Source organism: Geotrypetes seraphini, chromosome 14 (assembly GCF_902459505.1).
Source record: "Geotrypetes seraphini chromosome 14, aGeoSer1.1, whole genome shotgun sequence".
In the NCBI taxonomy this organism is placed as follows: Eukaryota; Metazoa; Chordata; class Amphibia; order Gymnophiona; family Dermophiidae; genus Geotrypetes; species Geotrypetes seraphini.
The window spans coordinates 41,717,259-41,740,245 of record NC_047097.1 but is presented as its reverse complement, the minus strand read 5'-3'; the positions used below and the strand labels follow the sequence as shown (position 1 = coordinate 41,740,245).

Genomic DNA, 22,987 nt, shown 5'->3' with positions numbered 1-22,987 from the left:
TTATTGTTATGTCTTGGTTGTAAGTGGCATTAAGCCCTCAATCCTACCTCAAGGCAGGCTAGTTTTGGATTTGGCAGATGTAGAAAACTCGATAAGGAAGTTGTCGAGCGATGGGGGTTCGGTTTCCCTGATGCTTTCTAGCTGATTGCATTATACCACAGCGTTTTTCAATTCGTAAGCCGTTAATGCACAGGCCTAGTTAATTAGCCGAGCACTGAACTAGCTCTCCTCGGCCCCCCAGCATGCACGCCTTGTTAAAACTCTCCCTTCGTTGCTGGCTGTTCCTACTGCCTCTCCCCGTGCAAGACCTACTCTGGGCTGGCCAGCCGTCGTCCAATCCCCGGGCTCGTAACAACGGGCGGGCAGTGGCGGCCCGTAGAAAAGGCTCGGCGGGAGGGATGCTTCAGTCGCTGCTCTGGGCGGTCGTGTGGCGCTGGCTGGGGCGCGCGCTGGGCGCTCTGCTGCTTCCCCGGAGCCTGCGCTCGCACGGTCCCAAGTCTCCCGAGCCCATGGCGGCGGCGGTAGTGGAGGAGAGCAGAGTCGCCCGCGTCATCATGCCCCAGCCCGAGGTGGCTGGCTCGGGTTGCGCTGCCCTGCGTCTGGACGAGCCGGCCGCCAGTGCTGCGTGTCCCGGGGTGGCCCGGGTGCAGATCACGGTAGCCATTGAAGAGGTGGAAGAGGACCAGATCCAGCTGCCCTATGCGGCGGAAGGGGGGAGTTGCAGCGAGGATGACTCCGGTAGATGCGATAGACACAGGTATGTGATTTCTGCTTAGTTAAGGTCTTAAGCTAGCTCACTCTTTCTAACTTATACAAATAAATGGTGAATTATAGTAATCGACGGGAGCCTCCAAGATAACGATAATAGCTTGACCATCCCCCAATATTTGGGTAAATTTCTTGATAGTGTCCACGAAGGGTCATTTCCACCCGCTGTCATAAAAACAAAAGTAGCTCTGAGCTTTCGATACCGTTTAAACGCCTCCTACAGGCACATTCGTCTGCCTTGGGGGGGGGGGGGGGGAGGGAGTTGTGAAATATTGGTGGACAGTTCCCAGTACCGTTTAGGCTGCCTACAAGACTCAGTAAGGTCCGATCCCAGAGCGGAGGCTGCGTTGCTCCGTTCTGATGCGTTACTGGCAGCCAGACATTGCATCAGATCCTGGCCTTGAGGGGGTGACGGCTTAGCGGGAAACCTGGGGCTGGGCTTAACTGGCTTTCGGAAGAAGCGTGTCTAGTCTTCGGCAACGAGGAGAAATGGTTCGGGGAGGCGGGTCCCTGAGGGGCTAGAAGCGCGAGGAGGGGGAGGTGCCCGCCCTCCCTCGAGGCACTGTGAGTCAGGTACGCAGGAGTAAAAGGGATGGTGATCCCTGCTTCTGGGTGCGTCATTAGCTCTCCTACAAAAACCCGTTATCTTTTCCAACTGATATAGCGCATCTTGCTAGATTCTGATAGCGCTTTGTTAGATTAGTATCTGATAAGTCGTTCCTGTCTAATTCTTTCTCTAGGAATGGGTATAGTTTTAGCACAGGCTGGGCCAGCTGCAGGGTTTCTAGACGTGAATAATTGCCTAAATCGGAACCTTACAACCAGACAAAGGAGAACTCTGACCCCATTTTCCTACCCTCCATTCAAAGGTACTCGGCGCAAGAAGATGTATGACAACCTACTCGCTACGCAGGCAGCGAAACTAGACCCCTCCATCACTAACTTGCTGACAGCCACAAGCGACTTCAAATCATTTCGAAAAGAAATCAAAACCCTGCTTTTCAAAAAATTTATCCAGTTATCTTAACTCTCCCCTTGTCCTTCCCTACTCATCTTGCACTTTTTCCTCAAAGACTCAACTATGAAACCAGTCCCCTAAATTGTAACTTCCCTGTAAATGTCCAGTTTTCTTCTGATTTCTACTCATCTTGTAATATCTTCTATGTTCGCTACCCATCTTGTAATTTCTCCTCTAAAACTCTATTATGTAACCAGCTCCTTAGACTGTAATTTTCCTGGAAATGTCCAGTTATCTTTTGATATAATCCGCCTAGAACTGCAAGGTACAGGCGGAATAGAAATCACTAATGTAATATAATGTAATGTAATATCTCAGCCAGGAACGACTTATCAGATACTAATCGAACAAAGCGCTATATATACCCCCCCCCCCAAAAAAAAAAAAAAGCACCCCACTAACGTAAATACCTCTGGTGAAAAAATTACACTTGTAACGTAATCTCTTGAAATCATTAGTGGTTTTGTTTTGGGGAGGGGGAGGATATTTGGTATGGCCTCTGGAGCATTACCAGTTTTTCTCCCTATTTCTAGTTATGGGACAGACTTAATCTTAGAAATTTGCCTTTCATCAGTGGGCAGCAGGTAGATAGCAGGCTCAAGCCCAGTAATCAAGAAGCCACTTCTTGTGGATATCGGTATCTCTTGTTAAGAAAGATCAGGGTCAGGGCTGGTTTTAAGATGCTAGTAGTACCCATAATGGCAGGATTGCAGGGAGGGGGGCAGTCTCTCCCTCCCTCCGAAGTCTGAGTAGGCCTCTAAATAAAGTGTAATGGGGCTTTTAATTAACCTGGGTATTTGGTGCATCCAAACTTTAGTGTTCAAGACAGTTGACTAAATTTAACACTGAGCGGGGTTTGTTTGTTTTTTTGACAGCTCCATCTGAGAAGGGGTGGTTTAGCTCAGTGGTCTCAAACTCAAACCCTTTGCAGGGCCACATTTTGGATTCGGAGGTACTTGGAGGGCCTCAGAAAAAATAATTAATTTCTTATTAAAGAAATGACTATTTTGCATGAGGTAAAACTCTTTATAGTTTATAAATCTTTCCTTTTGGCTAAGTCTTAATAATAATATTGTCATTTATAGCTGAAAAGACATATGATCAAGAAACTGTTTTATTTTACTTTTGTGATTATGATAAACATACCGAGGGCCTCAAGTTTGAGACCACTGGTTTAGCTTGACTTGCCCTAAGGGAAGAAAGGGGAGTTTTTTTCACGTTCACTGCTGCTTGTTTAGCATGTGAACCAATGCTCCAAAATGATTGGGGGTTGCTGAACTCTGAACTCAATGGAAATTATCCTCATTAAATATTGTTAAAGCGAAACAGTGTAGTTATTCTACTGTATCTTTCTGGTAATTTTTCCCTTTAAGTACAGAAGTTCTTAAACCTTCCCCTTTCATGACACACCTCATAGTCTTCATGTGCATGCCATGCTGAACACAGATTCACAGCTGCAAAAAAATTCTAAGGGCTCCTTTTATCAAACCGCGAATAGTGCGTGCTAAACTGCGGGAAGCGCTAGCCTCTTGAGCAGGCGGTAGTTTTTGGCCAGCACGGGGAGTTAACGTGTGATGAAAAGTCGCATGTGTTAACCCTGCTAGCGCGGCTTGATAAAAGGAACCCTAAATATTTAATTAGAAAAAATGTGTGTTTTTTGTTTTAACTTCTCTTGCATCACTTTTAATAATCGCTAAAACAATTTTTTTTTAAATAAATCTTTTATTAATTTTAAAATGTTAACAGTGCCATACAATGAATTGAAACATAAACACTACACAGAACGCACTTTAAATACACAAATATTTTTTTTTTTTAAAAATCATTTTCTCCCCCCTCCTTCCCACAAGTAATAAAAGAAGTATATATTTAATTTCAATAATATAGATAATTAAGTATAGCAAACAATAATACATTCCCCTCCCCCACCCATCCTGGATGTGTAAGGAAGTCAAATAAAAGGAAAGGTACATGACAGTTATTGTGACTCAATAAATGCAGTCAATGGGCTCCACACTAGTTTAAATGCATTACTATATCCCAAACATTCCACGTTCATTCTTTCATACCTGTAACTGGAACATAAAATTTTCCTTAAATACTGGCTGTGTGCTAACTAGGACTGTATAAAATTGAATGGTAAAGGGATTCATACTAACTTACTGTCAGCATTGATAAGCTTTTACTCATTCTAGACAAGGGGTGTCAAAGTCCCTCCTTGAGGGCCGCAATCCAGTCGGGTCTTCAGGCTTTCCCCAATGAATATATATGAGATCTATTAGCATACAATGAAAGCAGTGCATGCAAATAGATCTCATGTATATTCATTGGGGAAACCTGAAAACCCAACTGGATTTCAGCCCTCAATATAGAACATAGAAGATGACGGCAGATAAAGACCCGAATGGTCCATCCAGTCTGCCCAACCTAATTCAATTTTAAATTTTTTCTTCTTAGCTATTTCTGGGCAAGAATCCAAAGCTCTGCACGGTACTGTGCTTGGATTCCAACTGCCGAAATCTCCGTTAAAACCTACTTCATCCCATTGAAGCCCTCTCCAGCCAATCCTCCCCCAAACGGCCATATACAGACACAGACCATGCAAGTTTGCCCAGTACTGGCCTTAGTTCAATATTTAATATTATTTTCTGATTCTAGATCCTCTGTGTTTATCCCATGCTTCTTTGAACTCGGTCACCATTTTCCTCTCCACCACCTCTCTCGGGAGCGCATTCCAGGCATCCACCGCCCTCTCTGTAAAGTAGACTTTCCTAACATTGCCTTTGATTCTACCACCCCTCAACCTCAAATTATGTCCTCTGGTTTTACCATTTTCCTTTCTCTGGAAAAGATTTTGTTCTACGTTAATACCCTTCAAGTATTTGAACGTCTGAATCGTATCTCCCCTGTCCCTCCTTTCCTCTAGGGTATACATATTCAGGGCTTCCAGTCTCTCCTCATACATCGAGCGATGGTGCGTCCACATCTGGAATACTGCGTTCAGTATTGGTCGCCGCACCTCAAGAAGGACATGGCGGTACTTGAGAGAGTCCAAAGGAGAGCAACGAAACTGGTAAAAGGGCTGGAACACTGCCCATACGCCGAGAGGTTGGATAGGCTGGGGCTCTTCTCTCTGGAAAAAAGGAGGCTCAGGGGAGATATGATAGAGACCTTCAAGATCATGAGGGGCATAGAGAGGGTGGATAGGGACAGATTCTTCAGACTGAAGGGGACAACAAGTACGAGGGGGCATTCGGAGAAACTGAAGGGAGATAGATTCAAAACAAATGCAAGGAAGTTTTTTTTCACCCAAAGGGTCGTGGACACTTGGAATGCGCTACCGGAGGAAGTGATCAGGCAGAGTACGGTACAGGGATTCAAACAGGGATTGGACGGATTCCTGAGGGATAAAGGGATCGTGGGATACTGAGGGAGGTGCTGGGATGTAACACAAGTATAGAAAGCTAACCAGGTAATAAGTATAGAAACCCAACAGGTCGTGCATGTGCAAGACCGGAGGGTTAGGACTTCGATGGGAAGATAGGACTTCAATGAGAAACCAAGGTGGCAAGGGAGCCCCTTCTGGTGATTCAGACAGGTCGTGACCTGTTTGGGCCGCCGCGGGAGCGGACTGCCGGGCAGGATGGAATTATGGTCTGACCCGGCGGAGGCACTGCTTATGTTCTTATGTCTTCTGGCACAAGCCTCCTATCATTTTCGTCGCCCTCCTCTGGACCGCTTCAAGTCTTCTTACGTCTTTCGCCAGATAAGGTCTCCAAAACTGAACACAATACTCCAAGTGGGGCCTTACCAATGACCTGTACAGGGGCATCAACACTTTCTATTGGCTACGCCTCTCTTTATACAGCCCAGCATTCTTCTGGCAGCAGCCACCGCCTTGTCACACTGTTTTTCGCCTTTAGATCTTTAGACACTATCACCCCAAGGTCCCTCTCCCCGTCCGTGCATATCAGCTTCTCACCTCCCAGCATATACAGTTCCTTCCGATTATTAATCCCCAAATGCATTACTCTGTATTTCTTTGCATTGAATTTTAGTTGCCAGGCATTAGACCTTTCCTCTAACTTTTGCAGATCCTTTTTCATATTTTCCACTCCCTCTTCGGTGTCTACTCTGTTACAAATCTTGGTATCTTCTGCAAAAAGGCACACTTTTCCTTCTAACCCTTCAGCAATGTCACTCACAAACATATTGAACAGGATCGGCCCCAGCACCGAACCCTGAGGGACTCCACTACTCACCTTTCCTTCATCCGAGCAAGTTCCATTAACCACCACCCTCTGGCATCTGTCAGACAGCCAGTTTCTATCCCAGTTCACCACTTTGCATCCTAACTTCAGCATCTTCAAGTTTGTTCAATAGCCTCCTATGAGGAACCGTATCAAAGGCTTTGCTGAAATCTAAGTAAATTACATCTAGCATAAGTCCTCGAGGGACTTTGACACCCCTGTTCTAGACTATTAAGCTACGATGTTTCCCTTACAGTTGGCCATTTAGGAGTAGCCGAGTGGTTAGGGTTGCATCCAGGTTCAAACCCAGCACTGCTCCTTCGGACCCTGGTTAAGTCACTCCATTGCCCCAAGGGACAGATAGGGAGAAATAATGACCTGAATGTAAACTGCTTAGGTTATAAACTGTGTAAGTACTAAAATAAACAATGGGTTAAATGTGAAATATTTCAGTAAAGAAGATAACTGTAATCTCCATGACAATTAGTTGACTCTGAGCAGTTATTTTTACTATTCAATGTACAAAAAAACATGTGAGCAAGATCTTAACACATGCAGGTTAAATGTGAAGATCCTGCTTTTAATTAAACAGTCATAATGCTGCATATTTGTTGTTCATTTGATACCCCGCTTAATGGAATAGGTCAAAGCAGCTTACAAAATTAATATTCCATAGAAAAGAATGCCGAAAATAAAAGATAATGCATTCAAATAGATAAAACAAACAATTTAAAAACAGTATTCAAATTAATAATTAAAACACTATTAAAAGTAAAACATACCAGTATCTGGAATTGCTCAGTCTATCCTGAAACATGAAAAGCTTTCTGAAAAACAGTGTTTACAAAAGTGATTTAAACTTTAAAAAAACAACAAAAAAAAAGGAGAAATAAAAAAAAAAAAGCTGAACATCGTGTTGCTTCATAATGAGCCAATCTTGGAGACAGAAGAACAAGTCTGTTAGAATCAAGAACCCAGTGGAGTAGTAAAGGGGGGGTGAACCTGCACCCATCTTCCTCTCCACCTCCTGTGCTCCCCTTCTCTTCCCCTGTACCTCTTTAATGATCAAAGCATGAGCATCAACCCGAACCTGCTGCTCGCACCAGCGTTGGCTCTTCCTCTGACATCACTTCCTGGACCCATGCCTTGGAAGTGACGTCAGAGGAAGAGCCAACGCTGGTGCGAGCAGCAGGTTGGGGTTGATGTTCGCGCTCCGAGTGTTATGAGGGAGCAGGGATGGGGAAGGGCATCACCCCACCACCACCACCCCGGGCGCCTCTCACCTTTGCTACGCCACTGCAACAGTCCGTAAATAATGAGAAGGGGTATAGGGCACAGTAATAGAGGCTAAATAAGGTGGTTATGAAATATGAAGTGCTTTAAATGTTAAAGAATTTTAAATTGACATCAAAACTGTATTGGGCTCATTTTATAGAAGTCTGCACAAATGTTTGAATTAACGGCCTTTACATATTAATTGCCAACATATCACAATGTTTTAAGATATTCAAGGATAAACAGTATGCATTGATTGAACTTGCTATGCAAACAAATGTGAGGATATACATGGAAACAATGATTCTTAAAACTTAAACCACAGTCTAATAAAATACCTAAAACCCCCAGATCTCAAACTCAAATGGAAACTTGAGTTCCCCGAGTCATTCAGTTTTAAATATACACGTCAATATATTTACGCACTTAGGGGCTGGTTCTGTAAATGGTCATTTAAAAAAAAAAAAAAAACAACCCAAGGCAGGACACCTACACTGTAGGCGTTTGTTGCAGGTCTAGGGAGACAGGTAGGGACACTTAAGCTCACCCTAGGCATCTCCCTAGGGCTGCAAATGATGCCTGAAATGTAGGCCAGTAAAATACTGGCCTACATTTCAAATGTTAAAGTAGACACAGCCAGCTGGGCTGATCACAGCAAGGGAATCCCCAATCAGATGAGCTGCTGTGGCTTGGCTGATCAGGGAAAAATACCCCGGCAGTGATCAGCTGAGTCTGTTGCAGCAGAGGATCCCCAACAAGTACCCATGAAATTGGTAAGAGGGATGCCCACTCCCTCCTGCCACTGACTCTCAAACAGCCAACACACCCATACCTTTGTCGAAGAAAGCCAGAGGTATGCTTACTCCCTCCAGCGGGCAGGCCTGCCTCTTCAAAATGGTGGGCCATCCCCTTTCTGATACATCCTGGGACCAGGAAGGAGGACTTAAAGCCCCTCCTATGGCAAATCAGGGCCTTAGGCCTCTTTCCCGGTGTATGGGATGCAATGGGCATGGCCTAAGACTCTGATTGGCCAGTATCTTAGGCCACACCCATTGTTTACTCCTCTGCTGGTTTTCTTCTACAATACCAACAAAAGTAGAGATGGATGAGATGTATCAACCTGGTTGATACATCTCATCCATCCCCACTTTTGTTGGCATTGTTTGATATTACGTAGAGGTGTTTTCTTCTGCAGTCGGAACCAAGGGGACCCTCTGTTGGTGATTTAAAATATTTTTATATTTCAAGGAGGAGGACACCCCCCCCCAATATGTTTATCAATGTGTTTTCAAGCAGGTTACGGTAAGTTTGCCCTGACTGCAGGCATAACTACCCCTTAATTTCTTTAAGCATCAATTAGGAAGCCCATTGGATTAATTTGATATTGTCATAACTTTAAGGAATTGCACAGCTGTAATTCTAGTCTAATAATGGCAGATTCTATTTAATTTTGACACCCATTCAGAGGAGACTCACCATTTGAGGAAGTGGGTTTTGAGGCAAGTGATAACTAGGCCACCAGCAGTTTTCAAAACTACAGTAGCAAACGTAAAAATTTCAGTGTGTTCTGTAGATTTCATCAAGACAAACTTGAGAAAAACGAACAGTACAACTGTAGAGTAAAAGTAATAATCTAAGTAGACAATGAGATGAGAATTTTATAGGAAGGCATTTGTAGCTGGTGTCAGCAGTCATTTCTGCACTGAGAGGACATATGCATTTAGAATTCTCCTTAGATATTGCCCATAAAGCAGCCTGTCATAGGCAAAACAACCACATTTGGCTACTTTAATAAGTTTATTGAAAACTTCTATACTGCTGCTAATGATTGGGGAAGATAATTCGGAGCGGTTAATATGAGCTTTGTAATGGTGTTGCAATAAATGAGCTTCTGTAAAGGTGTTGCAATACAGAGTTTGCATTTCCTGGGATGGCTTCAATACAGACATTATTAAACCATGATCAATACTTGTTCTTTTGAAAGGTTACAATACAGAGTTAGTATTTTCTGAGTTGGTTCTCAATACAGCCCTCTTAAACCATAATCAATCCTCTTATTTCAGCCTATAATATATAATCAATCTACCTATTTATATATACTTGTATATACCTATATAAAATATATCATATTATACTCATATTATACTTCATCTTGTCTGATTCATTGTCTTCTGCAGATCACTCCTGTCTCTCTTGTGTTAAGTAATAACTTAAATAAAGCCAGAGCCAATTGGGGTAACTTTAAGGATTAGAACATAAGAAGTTGCCTCCACTGGGTCAGACCGAGGTCCATCTCGCCCAGCGGTCCGCTCCCGCGGCGGCCCATCAGGTCCGTGACCTGTGAAGTGGTTTCTGCCTATTTCTATAAACTACCTCTAGTTATATCTGTACCCCTCTATCTCCTTATCCTCCAGGAACCTATCCAAACCCTCCTTGAACCCCTGTACAGAGTTCTGGCCTATCACATTCTCTGGAAGCGCGTTCCATGTGTCCACCACCCTCTGGGTAAAAAAGAACTTCCTAGCATTTGTTTTAAACCTGTCCCCTTTCAGTTTCTCTGAGTGACCCCTAGTGCTTGTGGCTCCCCACAGTTTGAAAAATCTGTCCTTATTCACTTTCTCTATGCCCTTAAGGATTTTGAAGGTTTCTATCATGTCCCCTCTAAGTCTCCTCTTCTCCAGGGAGAACAGCCCCAGCATTTTTAACCTGTCAGCGTATGAAAAATTTTCCATACCATTTATTAGTTTAGTCGCCCTCCTCTGCACTCCCTCGAGTATCGCCATGTCCTTCTTGAGGTACGGTGACCAGTATTGAACACAGTACTCCAGGTGCGGGCGCACCATTGCGCGATACAGCGGCATGATGACTTCCTTCGTCCTGGTTGTAATACCTTTTTTGATGATGCCCAGCATTCTGTTTGCTTTCTTTGAGGCTGTCGCACATTGCGCCGATGGTTTCAGTGATGTGTCGACCATCACCCCCAGGTCCCTTTCAAGGTTACTCACCCCTAGCAGTGTTCCCCCCATTTTGTAGCTGAACATCGGGTTCTTTTTCCCTACATGCATGACCTTGCATTTTTCTACGTTAAAACTCATTTGCCACTTTTTTGCCCAGTCTTCCAGTTTCGTTAGGTCCCTTTGCAGGTCTTCACAGTCTTCCGTGTTTCTAACCCTGCTGCAGAGTTTGGTGTCATCAGCAAATTTGATAACCTCACATTTTGTCCCTGCCTCCAGATCATTAATAAATATGTTGAACAGTATAGGTCCCAGCACTGACCCCTGTGGAACTCCGCTCGTGACCCATTGCCAGTCAGAGTATTGGCCTTTTACTCCAACCCTCTGCTTCCTGCCAGCCAACCAGTGTTTGATCCATCGGTAGATATCCCCTTGCACCCCGTGGTACCACAGCTTTTTAAGTAGCCGTTCATGAGGTACCTTGTCGAAGGCTTTTTGGAAGTCAAGGTAAATGATGTCTATGGATTCCCCCTTATCCATCTGGCTGTTTATTCCCTCAAAGAAGTACAGCAAGTTCGTGAGGCATGACCTTCCCTTGCAGAAGCCATGTTGGCTCGCCTTCAGTTGTCCATGGTTTTCTATGTATTCGCATATTGTGTCCTTTACCATTGCTTCCATCATCTTCCCTGGAACCGAGGTCAAGCTCACAGGCCTGTAGTTTCCCGGGTTACCCCTTGATCCCTTCTTAAAGATGGGCGTGACATTTGCTATTTTCCAGTCCTCTGGGATCTCCCCTGTTTTTAGGGAGAGGTTACATATTTGGCGAAGTGTCTCTGCTATTTCGTTTCTCAGTTCTTTTAGTACCCTTGGGTGGATGCCGTCCGGGCCTGGTGATTTGTCGCTCTTTAGTCTGTCTATCTGTCTGAGGACATCCTCTTTGCTCACCTCTAGTTTTACCAACCTTTCATCTTGTTCTCCGTTTATAATCTCCTCGGGTTCCGGAATATTGGTTGTGTCCTCTCTGGTGAAGACTGACGAGAAGAATTTGTTTAACCTGTCAGCTATCTCTTTTTCCTCCTGTATCGCTCCTTTCCTGTCTCCGTCATCCAGTGGTCCCACTTCCTCTCTGGCTGGTTGTCTCCCTTTCACATACCTGAAGAAGGGTTTGAAGTTTCTTGCTTCTCCTGCCAGTCTTTCCTCATATTCTCTCTTTGCTTTCCTGACCTCTCGATGACATTCTTTCTGGTGTCTTTTGTGCTCTTCCTGGTTTTCCCTTGTTGGTTCCTTTTTCCATTTCTTGAAGGATGATTTCTTGTCGCTTATAGCCTTTTTAACTGCAGTTGTTATCCATGCTGGGTTTTTAGTTCGATTTTTTTTGCACCCTTTCCTAAACTTTGGGACGTACAGGTCTTGTGCCTCGAGTACTGTGCATTTAAGCAGTGTCCAGGCTTCCTTTACGGTGTTCACCTTCCCTGAGCTGTTGCTGAGCTTTTTTCCTACCATTTTCCTCATGTCCTTGTAGTTTCCTTTTCTGAAGTTGAGTGCTGTCGTTGTGGTTCTTTTCACCTTGGTTGTTCCCATGTTTAATTTGTACTGGATCATGTTGTGATCGCTATTCCCTAACGGTGCTAGTACCACCACTTCCTTTGCGGGTCCCTCTAGCCCGTTGAGGATTAGGTCTAGAGTGGCATCCCCTCTCGTTGGTTCCGTGACCAGCTGCTCCATGAAACAGTCCCTTATTGCCTCTAGGAATTTAGTTTCTCTCGTGCAGTTTGAGTGCCCAATGTCCCAGTCTATTCCCGGATAGTTGAAGTCCCCCATAACCACCACTTTTTCACTTTTGCACACCTGTCTCAGTTCGGCCTCCAGGTCCAGGTCGTTTGTTTCTGGTTGTCCTGGTGGGCGATAGTACAGTCCCAATTTGATGTCAGCTCCTTCCCCTCCTGTCAGCTTAACCCATAGTGACTCCAGACTGTCTGCCCTTATTGTTGTTTCAATTCTGGATGAAGCAATGGAGTCCTTTATATACAGTGCTATTCCTCCCCCCTTCTTGTGTGCCCTGTCCTTCCTGTAGAGTTTGTACCCTGGCAGGGCCACATCCCATTTGTTGTCCTCTGTCCACCATGTTTCTGTGATTCCTATTATGTCTATGTCCTTATTTCTGGCTATAACTTCTAGCTCCCCCATTTTAGTTCTTAGGCTTCTAGCATTTGTATATAGGCAATTTAAGTCCCAGTTTGTTACCTTTTCTTTTGGATCTACTCTTGATTTGTTGCTCCTGCTGGTCTCCTCGCGTGTTGCCTCCTGCGGTGTGTCTATTTCGTCCTCTGCCCGCTTCTTTGTTCTTTGATAGCCCTCTGGTTCCGGCTGTTTCCTCCTTGTTTTGCTCTCTAGCTCTAAATGCCCCTCGGTTCCCTGTGCTGCATCTTTGGGTTTGTGTCCATGTGGTGTCCATTTTGTCTCTAGTCCACTGTTGCCAGTTCCTGTCTCAGTATCTTTGCTCGATACTGTGGTCCGATGTGTCGAGGTCAGATCGACTATCGGCTTTCCCCTTGTTATCAGTTTAAAGTCATGTCTATGCAGGTCTGGATGTTACGTGCCAGCATCCTCGTCCCAGCCGTGCTCAAATGCAGACCATCTCTCCTGTAGAGCTTGTTTTTCCCCAGGAAGGTTGACCAGTTCCGTACAAAGAGGAAGCCCTCCTCGTCACACCATCGCCTCAGCCATCCATTTGTTGCTTGCAGCTCGGTCTGCCTCCTCGCATCTGCCCTAGGTACTGGCAGGATCTCTGAAAAGGCTATCTTCCCTGTCCTCAGCTTCAGCTTCCTCCCCAGGATCTTAAACTGTTCGGTCAGTGTAGTCATGTTGAAATTCCTTCTGCTGACGTCATTTGTTCCGACATGGATTATCACTGCTGTGTCCTCTGTCTCAGCTCCCTCCATGATTCTCTCGATTTTGTCGGAGATGTCCTTTGTCCTCGCCCCTGGGAGACATGTCACTAGGCGATCCGCTCTGCCTCCTGCTATGTGACTGTCCACCTCTCTCAGGATTGAGTCTCCCACCACGATAGCAGATTTACCTCTCCTCAGCTTCCTCCTAGGTCTCAGGTCTGTGTCGGTGATGATTGGGTCCTCCAGTCCTTCCTTCTCCTGGTTGGTTCCTCCGCAAGGTTCCTCTCCCTCGGCTCCTGGTGGGTCCTGGCGGGTCCTGTCCTCCATCCGTTTGTTCCCTTCTGAAGAGCGGGTGATCCTGTGTCTCTACCATCCTGCAGGCCTCCTCGATGAATCTTTCGAGCTCTTTGACCTGTTCATTGAAGTGGTTTTCTCTGGTGGTGTCCTCAGTTGGTTCAAATTCCTCTGGTTCCTCTATGGAGCGGAGTCCCTCTAGCTCCTGTACTTTGATCTGCAGTCTCCCGACCTCCTTCTTGAGGCTAGCCAGTTCCTGACATCGACTGCATATGTAGGCCTGCCTCCCGGAAGGGAGGTAGACATACATGTGACAGTCGATGCAGTATACTGGAAAGCTTCGCTGACCTTCTGCTGCTTCCATTATTCCTTCCTTGTGACTAAAGTTGGCGCGCTGGAATTTGCCCGACGTGTATCTGAAGTCCCTTGGTGTGTAGGAGTGGTACCCGGTGTGCAGCTAGTAGAAAAATAGATAGAGAAGAGAAGAATGAGAACAGTAGAAAATTTTTTTTTTTTTTTTTAGTTAGAGTTAGAGTTTGAGTTAGAGTTTGCTGCTGGGCTGCCTGTGCTTCTGGCTCCTTCTCTAGGCTCCTTCGCAAAGGCTCTCGCTAAGGCGAGCGCCTTTGCCACTCGCCTTCGCCGCGTGCCGAACGGCCGCGAGCCGTTGGCTCCCTTGCTTTTAAGGGGGAGCCCGGGCTCCGAGACGACCTCCGACGCTGTGGGGGTGGGCGGAGCTTTCTCTCGCCGCTACCCAATCAGCCTTCTTCCCCTCCTCGCTGGCTTCCGCCCCTCTCTGTCTCTCCTCCGCTTTGCCCGGCTGCCTGCCTGTATCCCCTCAGCTTCCCGGTCCGCGCTGCAGGACAAAAAATAGAAAGCAAAGTAAAAGTAAAGGTACTCTCGAGCCGCCGCCGAGATTAAATAGGGTTATCGCTAGAATGGGACATCTTGGGGGTTGATGCTCAAGGCCAAGCACTAAATCCCACAATGTAAGACCCTACAACACAAGAGGGGCACTAAAAAAATGGCTAAGCAATGCTTGAAGGAAAACTAATGAGATGCATGGTGAACTTGAGCTAGTAAACCAAAACTTGGGATGGAATGTGCTTGGCACATGCGCACACAATTTTTTATTGCAAAGCATGGCTGTTGTGCATATGCCAAGACAAATGGAAGCACACACTGATATTGCTCTTTGGTTTTTAATATGAGCATTTCAAATATTCACTTTAAATTTTTGAAAGGCTTCTATTTTTAAGCACAGAAAAACAGGTGTGTACTTTAATTTTATGTCGTATATAACAAAATGTCCATCTTTACAATGTCCATCTTTACTTGATCCTATTTGGCGTGCTTTTGCTGCCACAGATGCTGTTCCATGCAAAGATCCTTTACATTTTGCCTGCCTTCTTATGCTGCTTTCAACCTCGGCAGTGTCCATTTATCCCCTGATGAAGGCATCTACGGATGCTGAAACTGGGATCCTAGTTTGGACAATCTGGGTTTGTCCTAGACCAAGTTTTACCCTTGTTTTGTTCTATACTTTATTGATTTTAAGCGACATTATCTATAATAATAAAATGCTAAGCGCGCTCTCCGAGTCCTGATCTGTCAGGCTGTGGCGGTAAGAGTGCGCATGCACGCGTCTAAGGACCAACCAGGTAACACACCGTGACTCCCCTCCTCGCCGACCCTACCCGGCACACCAGAAACCCTCGTTGACCCTCCCACCGCTACATGGCCGACAAACCTCGCAGCTCCAGCAACGTCCCAGGCACAGTAAACACGCTGCTTCGGGTCTTCTACTGGCCTAATTTCCTCTGCCGCGTCCCTGATGATGCCCTGCTAGTATGGCAGACTAATGTTAACAAACCTATCCCTCCTTTGAACTCTGCATACTACAGAATGCAATTTGTTTTCAAAAACAAAATGCAGAGCTGCCAAGGGAGACCTACTTTTTTTTTCTTTCTTTCTTTTTTGTAGGAGATCTAGGGAACATAAGAATTGCCGCTGCTGGGTCAGGCCAGTGGTCCATCATGCCCAGCAGTCCGCTCATGCGGTGGCCTAGCGCTCCAACCAAGATTAGCCCTACCAGTGCATGCTCTTGCTTACCAGGAACTTGTCTAACATAGTCTTGAATCCTTGGAGAGGGTATTTTCTCCTATGACAGACTCCAGAAGAGCTTTCCAGTTTTCTACCACTCTCTGGGTGAAGAAGAACTTCCTTACATTCATAGGGAATCTATCCCCTTTCAACTTTAGAGAGTGCCCTCTCGTTCTCCCTACCTTGGAGAGGGTGAACAACCTGTCCTTTTCTACTAAGTCTATCCCCTTCAGTACCTTGAAAGTTTCAATCATGTCCCCTCTCAATCTCCTCTGTTCAAGGGAGAAGAGGCCCTTTCGCTGTACGGCAGCTACTCCAACTCCTTAACCATCTTAGTCGCTCTTCTCTGGACTCTTTCGAGTAGTACCGTGTCCTTCATGTACGGTGACCAGTGCTGGACGCAGTACTCCAGGTGAGGGCGCACCATGGCCCGGTACAGCAGCATGATCCCCTTCTTTATCATTCCTAGCAATCTGTTCACCCCTGGTCTATCCCCATCCACAGCTCTGTCCCAGAACACCTTGATTCGTGGCCACACCAGAAGTCACCTCACCCAGCAGCAGGAGATACCTTAAACATCTCCTGCTGCCACAGGATCAGTCTTGTGAAAGACAATGTCCTGCTGCCATTAAGAACATAAGAAATTGCCTCCGCTGAGGCAGACCAGAGGTCCATCTCGCCCAGCGGTCCGCTCCCGCGGCGGCCCATCAGGCCCTTTTGCCTGAGCAGTGGTCCCTGACTAGCTTTATAACCTATCTCTACTCCTATTCCTGTAACTTACCTCTACTCCTATCCCTATAACCCATCTCTACACTTATCTATACTCCTCAATCCCTTTGTCCTCTAGGAACCTATCCAAGCCTTCCTTGAAGCCCTGTACAGTGCTCCTATCTACCACAGCCTCTGGAAGCACATTCCATGTATCCACCACCCTCTGGGTGAAAAATAATTTCCTAGCGTTTGTTCTAAACCTGTCCCCTTTCAATTTCTCCGAGTGCCCCCTTGTACTTGTGGTCCCTTTTAGTTTGAAAAATCTGTCCCTGTCTACTTTCTCTATGCCTTTCAGGATCTTGAAGGTTTCTATCGTGTCTCCCCTAAGTCTCCGCTTTTCCAGGGAGAACAGTCCTAACTGTTTCAATCTGTCAGTATATGAGAGATTCACCATACCCTTTATCAGCTTAGTTGCTCTTCTCTGGACTCCCTCAAGTACCGCCATGTCCTTTTTGAGGTACGGCGACCAGTACTGGACCAGTATTCCAGATGTGGCCGCACCATTGCACGATATAGTGGCAGGATGACTTCCTTCGACCTGGTGGTGATACCCTTTTTAATGATACCCAACATTTTGTTTGCTTTCTTCGAGGCTGCGGCGCACTGCGCTGACGCCTTCAGTGTTGTGTAAACCATCACTCCCAGGTCTCTTTCAAGGTTACTTACCCCAAGTAGTGATCCCCCCATTTTGTAGCTGAACATCGGGGTTTTTTTCCCCACATGCATGACCTTGCATTTCCCTATGTTGAAGCTAATTTGCCACTTTTTGGCCCACTCTTCCAGTGTCGTTAGATCCTTTTGGAGATCTTCGCAGTCTTCCATGGTTTTAACCCTGCTGTATAGTTTGGTGTCATCCGCAAATTTAATGACCTCACATTTTGTTCCCACCTCTAGGTCGTTTATGTAGACATTGAACAGGAGCGGTCCCAGCACTGACCCCTGCGGAACCCCACTCGTGACCCATTTCCAGTCTGAGTAGTGCCCCTTTATTCCAACCCTCTGCTTCCTGTCCGCCAGCCAGTTTTTGATCCATTGGTGGACCTCCCCTTGCACCCGTGGTTCCATATCTTCTTAAGCAGTCTTTCGTGTGGTACCTTGTCGAAGGCTTTTTGGAAGTCAAGGTAAATGATGTCTATAGATTCCCCTTTATCTACCTGGCTGTTTACCCCCTCAAAGAAGTACAATAAGTTTGTAAGGCATGACCTACCCTTACAGAAGCCATGCTGACTCGACTCTAGCTGCCCATTGTTTTCAATGAGTTCACAGATGCTGTCCTTAACCAGCGCTTCCATCATCTTTCCTGGGACCGAGGTCAAGCTCACCGGCCTGTAGTTTCCTGGGTCACCCCTTGAACCCTTCTTGAAGATGGGCGTGACATTCGCTATTTTCCAGTCCTCCGGGATCTCTCCAGTTTTTAGGGATAGGTTGAATATTTGTTGAAGTGGCTTTGCTATTTTGTTCCTTGAGTACCCCTGGGTGAATGCCGTCCGGACCCGGCGATTTGTCGCTCTTTAGCCTGTCTATCTGCCTGAATACATCCTCTTGGCTTACCTCTAATCTGACCAGCTTAACATCTCGGTCTCCATTTACGATCTCCTCAGGTTCCAGAATGTTGGTTGTGTCTTCCCTCGTAAAGACTGACGTGAAGAACTCATTTAACTTGTCCGCTATCTCTTTTTTATCTTTTACCACTCCCTTTCTGTCTCCATCATCTAAGGGTCCCACTTCCTCCCTAGCTGGTTGTTTCCCCTTAATGTACCTGAAGAATGATTTGAAGTTTTTTGCTTCTCCCGCCAGTCTCTCTTCGTATTCTCTTTTTGCTTTTCTAACCACTCGGTGGCACTCCCTTTGTTGTTCTTTGTGCTCCTTATGGTTTTCCTTTGTTCGGTCTTTTTTCCATATTTTGAACGATGATTTCTTGTCACTTATCGCCTTCTTCACTGCATTTGTTATCCACACTAGGTTTTTAGTTCTATTTTTTTTGCACCCTTTCCTGAACTTGGGAACGCACAGGTTTTGTGCTTCGTGCACAGTGTCCTTGAGTAGGTTCCAGGCTTTTTCTACGGACTCCATCTTCCTTGTATTGCCGTTGAGTTTCTTTCCCACCATCTTCCTCATGGCATCATAATTCCCTTTTTTGAAGTTGAGTGCCGTCGTTGTGGTTCTTTTCACCTTTACTGATCCAATTTCAAGCCTGCACTGGATCATGTTGTGATCGCTGTTTCCTAGTGGGGCTAATACCGCCACCTCCTTTGCGGGTCCCCCTAGTCCGTTGAAGATTAGGTCAAGAGTAGCGTCTCCCCGTGTTGGTTCTGTGACAAGCTGTTCCATGAAACAGAAGGGGAAGTTGCTTGACAGGAGATCAGCTCCCCAGCAGGAGATGACCTTCAAAAGTGGGAGGTCTGAAGATGTATTAAGACTTCATTCCCTTTTGACCAGTGTAGTAAAATCAACACGGACAAGAGTGATTCTCGCAAGTAATCCGTGGGTTGGGTTTACTTTTTCTTTCTTTTTTTCTTAGTTCTGGGGGTGTCGAGCTAAGAATTCTTCCTGGACACAAAATAGCCTCATGTAGTAGAGCTGACCAAAGAACATAATTGTGAGGTAAAAAATGAGACCAGCTTTATGGTGTAACTGGTAAACTGAATGATGCCTGATCAATCTGTGTTCTTGTTCTAGTGGGGCTGTAACAAGCGGTGGTGAAAATGATGCTGATGACTTGGACCAAGACTGGAAACCCCCTGAGCAGGAGCTTATACAGAAACTGGTAGCACAAACAGAGTATTACTTTTCTGATGAAAACTTGGAGAAAGATGCATTTCTATTAAAGCACGTGAGGAGAAACAAGATGGGATACGTCAGCGTTAAACTGCTCACATCTTTTAAAAAGGTATGCTCTTGACTTTACAGTATTTCTTCTCCCTGCCTAATTCATTCTTTCACCTAACCCTTTTGATAACAGGTTGTAGTAGGATTCTGTCAACTTTTCTGTGTTGTCCTCGTTCCTCCCTTCCCACCTAGCCTTGCTAGGTTTGTAATGGTGGCTGAAAATGTGTTATAGCCCTGAAAGGAAAGTTGAGCTTATGACTTGTCTTTCCCATTTATAAGCACTGCTAGAATAAGCAGATGAAATAATTAGACATGCCCATCTGTCTTGAAAGTCTTCAAATTGTAGATTAAGGGCATCCTATGTTTCTAGCAAAGCTTTCTCTGCAAAGTCTGTGCAGTGAATCGACACAGCTTTATATTTCTTGGTCATAAATCCTCCCCCCCCCCCCCCTTGTATATAAAGAAGGCACCTAATTTCCAGCTGCTGCCTTGTCACTGTCTGATCTATTCTTTTCACTTTCTCCCCCCTCCCCCCCAGTTCTATTAAGGTTAGATTACTGGTCATTTCTGGAGCTTTAGTTAATGTCCCTCTAATTTAGTTGCCTTGTTTTTCTATCTCAATGTAAACAATCACTTTGTTTTATATGTGGTTTATTAAATAAACTTAAACTGTGAAGCATCTAAGAATACACAGGATAATTTTCTAAATTGTAAGTGAGATTCTTCAGCTACTTTTCACTTGTTTTATTTCTAATTAGGGTTGGTTAGAGTAGTCCCTAAATATTTTAAAACAAAGAGAAACCACATAGTGATGACTTGGAGTCTTATTTTAGCCCAATTTATACTTTAAACATGGATAGAATACCATTGAAAAACTGCCCAGGACATACTGGTATTTTATTCAAAAATTTCAATGTGACTGACATTTGTGGCCCTTTTTTTTTTTTTTTTTTTTTTAAACAGCAGCGTAATATCTTGTGTACTGAAAGGAGAAATCCCTAAATCTTATAGGTTAATGTAACAGGAGAAAAGCTGGTTGTTTCTCCATTTTATGTATAGCCTTCAGGTTCTCTAATGCATCTACGGAGACACGAACCAACACTTAAGCCCGCCCAAGGCCACCTTGGGCGTGCTTAAGCATGGGTATACATCTCTGTAGACACGCTACAGAGTCCTATAATGTAGGCGTCCTGCCTTGCACTTTTTTTTTTTTTTTTTTAACTTGCATCCTGATTGCAGGTGGCAGTAGGTGTCCTACTGTCGTCTGGTAGCCAATCAGGATGCACGTTTTGAGAATTGGGCACTATTTTCAAGAAAATATTATTAATACTTGGCACTAGCAAGACAACAGTCTAAAACGAGTACAGAACTTGGTACAGGGACTGTCCTCTCAATGCATGTTTTCTTTCTCCTAGGTAAAACATTTTTCTCGAGACTGGAGGACTACAGCCTATGCTTTGAGGTATTCGGATACGCTCGAGCTGAATGAAGAAGGCACAAAGATTAGACGAAAAACTCCAGTTCCAGTGTTCCCTAGTGAAAACCTCCCTAGCAAAATGCTGCTAGTCTATGATCTTCATTTGTTACCAGAGATACAGTCTGTAAATAAAATGCAGGATAATGGAGGCAAGCAAGAGAAGCTCTTCGAACATCTTCTAAAGATTTTTGGAAATTTTGGTGTTATCACTTCTCTTCGCATTCTAAAGCCAGGCAGAGATCTTCCTGCTGACGTCAAGAGGTTCAGCAGCAGATATGCTCCAATTGGTACAAAAGAATGTGCAGTTGTGGAATTTGATGAGGTTGAAGCGGCAATAAAAGCCCAAGAATCAATGGGTACTGAAAAAGAAAATGAGACTGGCATGAAGGTCATCCTAATAGGTGTGAAACCTCCAAAGAAAAAAGTCCTGAAAGACAGGAACCGTGACGAGCCCAATAAGAACGTTCACAAAAATAAGTCTCTAAATAAGAGGGTTGAAGAACTCCAGTGTGGTGGTGATGAGTCTCCAGTATACAGTTCGTCTGATCCAGATAGCAATCCAACATCCCCTATGATGGATCGCAAATATACAACTGCTAATAAGCTGAGCCCTTCCACCTATCAAAGCAACCACTTGAGCCCTAATGACTCGCCTAGAACAAGCCCCTGGAACAGCCCATCTGTGCAGCATAAAGTTCTCAAACTGTCGCCGCTTGCTGAAGATGGCATAGTGCCTGAGCTATCGAGGAAGAGCACAGATTATTCATCGGACAGCAGCGTCACGCCCTCTGGTAGTCCATGGGTTCAGAGGAGACGTGCTCAGACTGTAACGTGTGACAGGAGTCCAGCTGGTAGCCCAATGCTAGGGCGCAAAATGCAAAATGCAGATGGATTACCTCCAGGAGTGCTGAGGCTACCTAAAGGCCCTGATGGCACAAAAGGATTCCATAATGGAAGAGACAATAGAGCAGTGCAGAATTCATAGAAAAGCTTTTTAATCTTAATATAGTGGCGCACTAGTTTACTTCTCTGTGGTTTAAAAGTGGCATTTTTTTTCAGACTGAATTAAGTCTTAATTTTAACATTTTGTTTATCTTAGTTGTAATGACAGAATACAAAATTTGACTTGGCTCTAAAAGTATTCCTAAACTCTTCAGACAGATTTTGGTAGTTACAGTAAGTATATTCTAAACAAGACTTATTTATTCCTGTGCAGTATGGGGAGCCAATGAGTGTTGATGGCAGCTCTTTGATGTCAAGTGGGCATTTTTGTTCAAACATGAGTCTGAATCTGTTGGCTTTCTGTGAGTTGGAAGAATCTGGGAAGCCTGAATGATTTTCAGAGATGGTTTTGATACAGGCTTTCCAATGCTTTTGAAAGACAGTGGCAATCGGTGTATATATAATGTAGCATAAATTAAAAAAAAAAAATAGGCAGAAGTCTGTGTGTTTCTTTGCAAACCTTGTATACATAACTGAATTGGATGTAGTTTAGACTTTAAGTAGTTTCAGGCTACCACATTTTTCTGTAATAGTGGTATGGTTGGGAGCAGGTATTAAGGGGTTTCCCTTTTCACTGAATTTACCTTTTTAGCCCTAATAGGATCATGCAGTAGTCCAAATCTTAAACCATGGCTTTCCTGCCACTCCTATAGCTCCTAACAATTCTACTTGTCAATCTATGGAAGAGGAGCAAGTACTAAAGATGGTGTGAACAATTTCCCCCCCCTCCCTCCCCCGGTAAGTTGAAAAAAATCTTTGTGGAGGAAAGATGCTCTTGTCTAACTGGCTGAAAATTACTGCCAGAGTTGTTTATGCAGATCCTTATAGAGTGGGTGTCCCTTCCTAACTAGTTATTGCAAGGTTCCAGTCTCTCCCACCTTGGTGTAATTAAGAAGCTAATTCTTTATTTAATAGCAGAGAACTTTAGTGTGTCCTATAGAGATAGCCAATATATATACTCAAATATAGACTGAGATTTTTGGGCCCAAGAATGGGGGTCTGTTTACATTGATGTCTACCTTAAATTCTGGCAGTCCAGTGATGTGGTGAGCAATTCTTCTTCTCTCCCCCCCACCCCCTCCTCCGAGGTGGTGTTGGGTCCTGTCCTAGCTGTCAGCTGGCTGTAGAATCGCCACATGTAAGCCTCTCCCTGGGCCTACCTTTGTCACTGGTGGTCCAGCAGGGTGAGTCGGCGCAGTCTTGCTGAAAAACTGGCTGCCCACGGGAGCTCGCGGCAGCCATTTTTTCAGCAAGACTACCCCGACTCACCCGCTGAACCACCAGTGACAAAGGTAGGCCCAGGGAGAGGCCTACACTGCTTCTCTGAGGGCAGTGTGCAGTGCTTCTACAGCTGGTAC

General features: G+C 45.0%; 2 protein-coding genes across 3 annotated transcripts in view; one reads left to right on the top strand and one right to left on the bottom strand.

Annotated features, from left to right (window-relative positions):
• The window catches only part of LRRC49 (leucine rich repeat containing 49), a 262,562-nt gene extending 262,390 nt beyond the window's left edge, over positions 1 to 172 (bottom strand). Inside the window, exon 1 of the mRNA XM_033919763.1 lies at positions 48 to 172. The gene's annotated coding sequence lies outside the window, so the exon portion shown is untranslated. The remainder of the gene's footprint in view (positions 1 to 47) is intronic.
• LARP6 (La ribonucleoprotein 6, translational regulator) overlaps positions 1 to 22,067 on the top strand; it is a 34,181-nt gene extending 12,114 nt beyond the window's left edge. Inside the window, exons 1-3 of one of the 2 annotated variants that reach the window (XM_033919766.1) lie at positions 213 to 757; positions 19,001 to 19,211; positions 20,566 to 22,067. In XM_033919766.1, coding sequence (XP_033775657.1) covers positions 243 to 757; positions 19,001 to 19,211; positions 20,566 to 21,612 — 1,773 coding nt within the window. In that variant the 5' untranslated portion in view covers positions 213 to 242 and the 3' untranslated portion in view covers positions 21,613 to 22,067. Of the gene's footprint in view, positions 1 to 212; positions 758 to 19,000; positions 19,212 to 20,565 lie in introns of those variants that run through there. The other variant, XM_033919767.1, reaches the window with a different exon arrangement.
• Positions 22,068 to 22,987: the final 920 nt, after the last annotated feature.